This window comes from Chrysemys picta, unplaced genomic scaffold, assembly GCF_011386835.1.
Source record: "Chrysemys picta bellii isolate R12L10 unplaced genomic scaffold, ASM1138683v2 scaf2271, whole genome shotgun sequence".
NCBI classification, from domain to species: Eukaryota; Metazoa; Chordata; order Testudines; family Emydidae; genus Chrysemys; species Chrysemys picta.
In genome coordinates this window covers 1-9000 of record NW_027054974.1, presented here as the reverse complement: position 1 = coordinate 9000, position 9000 = coordinate 1, and the positions used below count along the sequence as shown (strand labels likewise).

Sequence of the window (9000 nt, the reverse complement as noted above, 5' to 3'; positions counted from 1 at the left end):
CCAACCAAACAGGCTCCTCTGAGCGCAGGAAAGTGAAACTAACCCACAGCAGCTGGGTCCCGGGTGCGGAGGGGCCATGGCTGCCGGGAACCTGGCCGGGAGCTTCCAGCACTAAGTGACTTGCTCCCTCTGCCTGGACTATTTCACAGACCCGGTGTCTATTGAGTGTGGGCACAACTTCTGCCGGGCCTGCATCAGCCAGTGCTGGGGGTAGCCGGAGCCAGACTTCTCCTGCCCCCAGTGCAGAGAAATGGCCCCGCAGAGAGACCTGCGGCCCAACAGGCAGCTGGGGAACCTGGTGGAGTTAGTGAAACGTCTGAGGCTGCAGGCGGGGCCAGAGCCAGAGGGGCAGCGAGTGTGTGAGAGGCACCAGGAGGCTCTGAAACTCTTCTGCGAGGAGGATCAAACCCCCATCTGCGTGGTTTGTGACAGATCCCGAGCTCACCGCGCTCACATGGTGGTTCCCATTGAGGAGGCTGCCCAGGAGTACAGGGTAAGGAACAGTTATCTGCATGGCTGGGACAGCTTCTCTGCAGTTACAGATCTCCCTGTGTGTGTCTGACCAGCCCTGGGTTAGAGCCAGGGAACTGCCTGATAATGAGATTCTTGTGCAGAGGGAATTTTTCATAATATTTTGGATGAATAGTATGTGCACCTCAGTGTCCCCTAGGTGGTGCATGTTTAACACCAACAGACCCTAGTTGTCGTCAGCGGGGATCAAAGTTGGGGACCTGTGGAGCTTAATGCATGAGCTAAAAGACCTGTTTCTCTTCTCCACGGCTGTGGGAGGCTAATACCTCTTTAGCTGGTCTAGGTGCCACTAAAGGGGGACAGAGCGCCACACCAAGCAGGCATGGGTTACACATGGCTAAGGCTACGAGTTTTTCACAGAGGTTGCAGAAGCCACGGAATCCGTGACTTCCAGAGACCTCCGTGACTTCATCTTGCAGCGGCTGGGAGCTGCAGACAGCTGGGGAGCTCCTGGCTACCATGGGCGGTGCAGGCCCTCGGAGCAACCAGCGAGCCCCCACAGCTGCCCAGCCGCTGCAAGCGGTGTGGGGACCCTGCAGCTGAGCTCTCCATTTTGTCAGGGATATTTTTAGTAAAAGTCATGGCAGGTAACGGGCAATAAAGAAAAATTCACGGAAGCACGTGACCTGTCCATGACTTTTACTTAAAATATCTGTGACAAAATCTTAGCCTTACCCATGGTTAACTAGGTGAGGGGTGTTTACTTGTAGAGACCCAGAGATTCAGGCATGAGGGACAGCTGGCTGCCTGGGGTCCCAAGCCCATGGAGTGTCCCAGAAGACAGTGGCCTGGACATTTGGCTCCAAACAACAAATGACCATGGATAGCCTGTCCTCCAGTGTGCCAAGCTGAAGGACAAAGGACTGGGGTGGGGTTCTATGTGTGGGCTGCTGGAGGCAGGAGAGCAGCTTCTGCACTGGGACTACAGAGGGCTCTGGGACCGACCCAGATGGACCTTTCCGTTCTCTGTGTTAACCAATAACTGTCTGCGCTGTGTTCCAGACATGTAAAAAACCAGGGAGAGTCAATTATTTTTTATTAAGGTCCAAATTTCTTGGTCAAGGCATAGTCAAGGTCCAGACTTCAGAGAAAATAATAAAAAACAACAATCATGATAATAAATAAATAAACATATTTCAGGATCTGCTCAAAAGCATCAGGTGGTCCAGATTTAGCCCACGGTCCGCCTGTTGACTACCCCTGTAATAAACCCCACTGCTTTTACAATGCTGGTTGAGTCACTCCAGAGTAAGGAAGTGGGGGTACATGGCTCCCTTGGGGCATACAAGTCTCCCTTGGGTGTCCAGCTCAGGTGGGCTTGCTGATGTGAAGCAGGGGTGCTGAAGGCTCTGAGATTCAGAGTCAGGAGGCGGTGAAGCCAAGTGGCTTTCCTCATTGGAAAAAGTGTGACCCTAAGGGGATTGCCACACTAAAGAGCTCCTCCCAGGGGCTGTTCCAGAGCACCGGACTATGGGAGGAAACAGCCTGGAGATGATGGTGCTGGGGAGGGACTAGGCCAGGCCCAGCAGCTCTGCCCGGGGAGTTATTTTGGAGCTGGGGTCACTTTTTCAGCAGGCTGGGGAAGGGGGACCTGCTCCCACCGCCTTACTCTGCTCGGTGACGATGTTGTCGCTGGGCACAAACCAGTGACCCCAAACCAGCCCCGAGAACCATCGTCTGTTTGCAGGAGCAAATCCTGAGCCGCCTGCAGCATTTGCGGGAGGAGAGAGAAGAGCTCCTGGGACTGAAATCCAACTGGGACAAGAAGAGTGAGAGGCTCCTGGTAGGTGCCCTGCCCTGCCCAGCCGGTTTGCACAGGGGTGTCAGTGAGAGCAGCGGAGGATCTCTGCTGGTTGGGGTCTGGGCGGTGCAGAAGGTTAAAGGTTTCCAGGATCAATGCAGGGAGACGGTTCAGGGTCATTTTAACCAGTGCGGGGCAGCGTCTGCTCTCAGGTGCCTGGTGTACATCAGAAGTGACTCCACCGAAGTCAGTGGGGTCAGGGTCAGATTACTCTGGGATCCTGGGGTTAGTTCCCACTGGAGTAAAAGGGTTCACCCCAGGGTAGCTGGGAGCAGTCTCTGGCTCTCTAGTGCTGGGGGGTGGGGAGGGCACGGGGAGAGGCCAGTAAAACGGCTGAGCAGGCAGGGATGTGGCAGGGGTCAGGGCGGAGCAGGGGGAGATTTGTGCTGATCCCAGGGTTTGAGTGTCAGACGTTCCAGTGAGGCCACTGGGTGGTTTGGGCAGCACCATTTGCCAAGGCCTGGTCTGCACTTCAACCTGTTGCTGGTACAGCGATCGGGGGGCGGTGATTGATTGTAGGGGGGTTGGTGATTTTTGGTGACATTTTCATACTAGCAAAAGGCCTAGTGCAGACACAGTTACACTGGCAAAGGTATCGAATGAAATGCTCTGTGCAGCCCAGACAAGGCCTTGTACCATTTCCCATGACCCCCACTCAACCCGTGTCCCTGCCCTGCCCTGCCCCTGCGTCTCTCTGCTCACCCCAGAAGCAGACGGAAGTGGAGCGGCAGCTGGTGGTGTCCGAGTGCAAGCGGCTGCGCCAGTTCCTGGCTGAACAAGAGCGCCTCCTGCTGGCCCAGCTGGCAGAGCTGGACGAGGAGATGGGGACGAGGATGGAGGAAAATGCCACCCACCTGGGTGAGGAGATTTCCCGGCTCAGCGCCCTGATCACGGAGCTGGAGGGGAAGTGTCAGCAGCCCGTGCTGGAACTGCTGCAGGTGAGACTGTGTCAGATGCACCCAGAGCCCAGTGTCGGGAGGGGACGGCCCCCAAGACCCTGTAAAGCTCAGTGCAGAGCGTGCGGCCGGGATATCTGCAGGGCCACGGGCTGCAAAGAGAGAGGAGCTCGGACTGTCGGGGAGGTGGTGGGAGGCTGGTGAAAGGCTGTTCCAGTCCCAGGGCTCAGTGCAGGAGGCCCGGCCATCCCTGGAGGGCAGCTCTGCTCCCCCTAGCACAGCCCTTTAGTGCCGCCACCCCACTGGGGGAGCAGCCCGTGGGGCTGGGGCTGGGAGAGCAAGAGTGACCCGGCTGGGCCATGGGCACTGACTCTCTGCTCTGTCTCTCCTTCCCCTCTAGGGTGTCAGAAGCGCTGTGAGCAGGTACGTCCGGGCTCCGTCTGCCCCTCACACCCTGTCGGGCTGGGAAGAGACTCAGAGCCCAGGCTGCAGACCCAGTGCCCCAACTATGGGAGGGTCTCACCCTCTGGATCCAGCCCCCCTCCGTCCCCATTGCCCTGGGGCTGCTGCCACTGTGTCTGTGTGACCCACCCTGGGGAGGGGATTGCCCCACTGCTCTGGCTGGAGACCCCTCCCTGGGACCAGGCTGGCTTGGGTGATTATTCATGGGGCTGGGGGCCTGTCACCCTGAGGGCCCAGCTGGGACCTGGCCCCAGAGCTGTCATGGCCCAAAGCCTGTCCCGTTTGTTGAGCCCCAGGGGCCTGTGGGGAGAGAGATGAGTGTCCCAGCCCAGGGCCGAGTGGGGCAGAGTCCCCATCCCAGAGCCTCCCACCCCATGAGGAGTGACAGGCCCCTTGGAGGCTGAGAGGAGAAACTGAGGAGAGGCTGGGCCTGGAGAATGGGCCCCTCTCTCAGCCCTGGGATCGGCCCCTCCAGGCCCTAGTGGGGACATGGGACTGGCCGGGTGTGAGGGGAGCCGGGGCTGGCCCTGCCCAGGCTGGGTTTTCTCTCTGGATGGAGAGAGGCCCTCAGTCCCCAGGCCGGCCCCGGCAGATGGTGCAGGCACTAAATTCCCTGGGCAGCAGAGGTCATGGCCCCGTTAGCCCTGCCTGTGGCCCAGCTCCTACCCGCTCCCCGTCTGCCTCTGGGGGGCAGGAACTTAGGGCTGACGAGGGGGAGGAATAAACACACGTCTCTGCAGAGAAGGCGACGTCACCGCATCCAGCGCCCGAGTTCCCTGAGCTGGAAAAGAGAATCCGGGATTTCCCGCGAGAGAACAATCTCCAGGAGGCTGTTACGGGATTCCTGGGTAAGGGGCGCTGCTGGGGGTTTGTCTCTCGTTGTATTGGAGCAGGGCAGGGGAAGGGATTTGGCCCAGCAGGTTGGGCCCATATTACTTGTGGATCAGCGCTTAATTCAGAGCACTGTGACTGCCCAGCTCAGAGGGGCCCAGATCCCGGGAGAGCCCTGGGGGTCCCAGCTTCCCTGGCTGCTCAGAGCAGAGCCCAAAGGGGAAGATTTCAGGAGAGCAGATAATTCATAATCATGAATCTGTGTGCCCAGCGCTGCCTCCCGCTCTATCCCTGGTTATCTGAGCGCAGGGGCTGATGCTCTTGGTTAACGTGAGACGTTATCACAGACTCAGGGCCGGATTCTCAGCCTCCCTGACTGACACCAGCTGAGCATCAGGGCCCTCGTGTTTGAGCACCTTGGGCCAGACTTTCAAAGGTATTTAGGTGTCTGGTGGGAACCTCCAAAGCACCTAACTCCTATGGACTTGCCTAACCTGCTTCAGCACATTTGAAAATCCCACTCAGTGTCTACCTGCATCTTTAGGTGCCTAAATATCTAGGAGAAGCTCCCTCCTTTTGCCTTGGTCGCCAGCCTGTGCTGGGATATTGTATCAGCTTGAAAGAGCTGTGGCTCTAGTAGTGGTGAGAAAGGGGTTGTGGCTAATTACTCTCTCTCTCTCTCTCTCTCTCCTTCCAGAGGGGCTGGGTGCAGAAAGAGGGGAGACTCCTGGGTCGCTGTGCTAGAGCAGGGCACGACAGCTGCTGGAAGCCTGTTCCCCTGTCTGGAGCAGCCCCTGGGCTGGGCGGGTGTGACGGGCTCTGCATGGGGGAGAAACCCAGCCGGGAAACCTGGGACAGAAAAGCCGAGGGGGAGTCGGAGCCTGTTGAGCCCTGGTCTGTTGTGAGACGGTGCAGAGCCGGGTGCTGTGGGGAGGGGCCGTGTACGTACCTGATCCCCGCTCCGGGTGACTCTGCTGTGTGAATTCTCACCTCTCTTTCTCTGCTGGTTGTTCCAGGACTCAGAAGAGCCCGAGGATTCGCAGGTAACTGTGGTCAATTCTGTATCAATGACTGCAGCCCCCTCCCTTGGAAGAGATTCACTCCCTGCAGCTGCTCCTGGCACCACCCCCCAGTGGTGCCTGCAACCTGGGCTCCCTTCTGGGCAGGGCCCCAGGTCCTGGGAGACGCGCTGGCCAGGCCCAGGGTCTGCAGCAGGGACATTGGTGCCAGGGGCGGCTCTAGGCACCAGCAAAGCAAGCACGTGCTTGGGGCAGCCCATTTGCAGGGGTGGCAGGGATCCAGCATGGGAGCTGAGAACCAACAGGGGGCCCTGGGAGCTGTAGTTCCTTGGTTAGCTCCCTGCCTATAGAGCCAGCCCTGGAGCAGGGAAAGAACTACATTTCCCAGCATTCCCTTTCCCAACAGGAAAGAGGGGGAGGGAGTGAGGAAGCTGAGACCTCATGCTGCAGCCTGCTGTGAATGGAGAGCTGCACTGTGAGTAGGGATTCCATATTTTAACATTCAAAAAATAGGACACTCCACGGGGAGGGAGGGTAGCCCCACCCTGCCAACATCCACTCCCTCCGACTTCCCCCCACAGAAACCCCAACCCATCCAACCCCCCTGCTCCCTGATCACCCCCTCCCGGGACACCTGTCCCAACTGCCCCCCAGGACCCCACCCCCTATCTAAGCCCCACTGGTCCTTGTCCCCCGATTGCCCCCTCCTGGGACCCCACCCCCATCTAAGCCTCCCTTCTCCTTTTCCCCAACTGCCCCCTCCTGAGACCCCCCCCCCCAACTTCCCCCCTAGGACCCCACCCCCTACCTGTCCCATGACAAACCCCTGGGACTCCCATGCCTATCCAACTGCTGCCTGTCCCCTGACTGCCCCCCGAACCCCTGACCCATCTAACCCCCCCTTCTCCCTGCCCCTGACTGCCACCCCGAACCCCTGACCCATCTAACCTCCCCTTCTCCCTGCCCCTGACTGCCACCCCGAACCTCCACCCCATCCAACCGCCTCTGCTCCCTGTCCCTTGACTGCTCCCCCGGAACCGCCTACCCCTTCTCCAACCCCCTTATCGTACCACTCAGACCAGCGTGTTCCCCTGCGGAGCCACAGGCCCCCCCACCCCACCCCACCCCCCAGCACCTGCCTTCCAGATTTGAACACCTCAAAATTCAGGAGTGCTCAAGCTCAGCTTGGGCGGCTGTTACTTCATTTCTCCCAAATCAAATATACTGATCCACTGTAACTTGCTATAGAAAAAGTAGGATAAAATTGAGCAAGAAATGCTTCCTAGGGGTTATTAGGACTGGAATTGCTATTGTCAACAGCCATTGCCTTTTTTTTGTTTGTTTGTTTAAAAGGAAGACAGTGATATTGCATTGGCAAATTCCCCATAGAAAGAAAGAGTGGAACAAAAGAATAATAAAGGCACCTCAACTTTTCCTCATTTATGGAGGACAGTCTTATAATATGCATCTAGATATCCTCCAGTCACACACGGTGAAAATTGTTCCACTTCACTGCAGTTCTGTAACCATATGGGAACCAATCCTGTCTGTGTTCTGTGCACATCTAAAATTCCTGCTGAATGACCTGCCCTGGGAGTGAGTTACCAGTGACCCAGGGCTGCGGATGAAGGAGGGTGCAGGTGGGGGGAAAGGAGGGAGAGCCCAGGGCTGGGGCGGCAGGTGGGGGGAAACGGGGGAGAGCCCAGGGCTGGGGCAGCGGGGGGTGCGGCAAGGAGCCTAGGGCTGGGACGGGGGGCAGCCAAAATTTTTTTTTCCTTGGGGCGGCAAAAAACCTAGAGCCGGCCCTGATTGGTGCTGGTACTGCGCTCACTGCCAGAGCTCCCAGCCCCTGACCCAGCCCGGCCTGTTGTCCCAGCGCTGACCCCTGCCCTGCAGGTGGGGACCCTGCTGTTTGCCTGGCCGAGCCCCCCTCTCTGCCGCTGCCTCTGTCTCTGCGCTCGCAGGCTCAGCCTGTGCCAGGGCCAATGCGGTGCTGCTGGGGCCGCTCCTTCCCTCGGCACCTGGATTCTCTGTGTCTGGGGCAAATGGCCGGGCGAGGGATCTGCTCAGAGACACAAGCCCTGTGCTGCACCCAGAGGGTAGAGACCAGGCAGGGCCATGCAGCAAAGTGCCACCACGCAAGTGCAGGGCAGGGGTCAGCGCTGGGACAACAGGCTGGGCTGGGTCAGGGGCTGGGAGCTCTGGCAGGGAGCGCAGTACCAGCACCAATCAGGGCCGGCTCTAGGTTTTTTGCCGCCCCAAGAAAAAAAATTTTTGGCTGCCCCCCGTCCCAGCCCTAGGCTCCTTGCCGCACCCCCCGCTGCCCCACCCTTTCCTTCCACCCACCCCACCAGTCTCCGACCGGTCAGTGCCACTCGACTGCCCGCACTCTGATTCCTGGGACCTGCGTCCAGCAGCTCGGGGGAGTCACTGGGTGAATATGTGGGGGAGTAACCAGGCCTCCCTGCACCTCAGGGTCCCCGTGTGCAATGGGGAAGGCCCCACGCTGTCACACAGCCCTTAGGGGCTGGGCAGTGAGTGTTATTATTGGTATCATGCCCACGAGTGCACCAGGCGCTGCAAAGACAGAACAAGAGGTTGCCGGCCCCAGAGGGCGCCCGGTCTGAGTGCGGACCAGGCCCCGCAAATGCTGAGGTGGTGCCAGGATCCCAGTGCACCCTGGGGCCTGTCTGGCTGGATCTGACAGTATTGTAGTGACCCTGCTGGTGCCGTGCTGGGCCCTGGGCCACCCCAGTTCAGCATCCAGCCATCAGGGGGCTCAGGACCCCCAGGGTGGGGCAGGGGGAGCAGGCTCAGAGACAGCCACAGGTTTCAGGGAAGAGGGAACCACCGGGGAGCTGGGACAAGGAGGCCAGGAGTCAGGCGGGAGGCACCACCCTGTGCTCAGCTGCTCCAGGTTCACACTCAGGGACGCAGGCTCCATTGGGCCCACGCAGACAGACCGGAGAGAGGGAGGCTTTGTCCGCATGGGGAACGGGCAGCAGTTCTGTTAAATGGGGGGCACTTGTGCAGACTCATCATGGTGTGGCACCCCCAAGCTCCTCCTCAGCTGGCTCTGGGTGGCCCTGCCTCAGTTTACCCTCTTCAGCACTCCTTAAACTGCTCCACACAGTCCAAAAGCTCTGAGACAAATGTCCCCTGCTGGGGTCCACTCTGAGTTCAATTAAACCCCAAAATAAAATCTTTTCCTTCACGCTGCTCCAGCCTCTGGCTCGAACTCAAGGCCCTCACTCTCCTTGAGTCAGGAGCCCCCATCCCTCCTTCCCAGAGCTGGGTTCAGGTCAGACTGTACCTCTATTCCCTGCAGCCCTCACGTGCAGGGCTCTGTCTTCATTCAGCTGCTGTTTCTATCAGTGTCATCTCTGGCAGCTCCTCTCCCTTAGGGGAGCTTCTCTCTCTAGGAGCACCCCTTCCAGGGTCTTTGCTCTGGGAGCTCTCC

General features: G+C 58.9%; 1 protein-coding gene across 1 annotated transcript; it reads left to right on the top strand.

The window, feature by feature from the left end:
* Positions 1-250: 250 nt before the first annotated feature.
* Positions 251-5564, top strand: LOC122173421 (zinc finger protein RFP-like; the record flags this gene model as incomplete). The annotated part of the gene is made up of 5 exons (XM_065580265.1): positions 251-486; positions 2179-2314; positions 3040-3424; positions 3629-3651; positions 5538-5564. Coding segments are annotated over exons 1-5 (807 nt in total), but the record flags the coding sequence as incomplete, so codon positions are not given.
* Positions 5565-9000: the final 3436 nt, after the last annotated feature.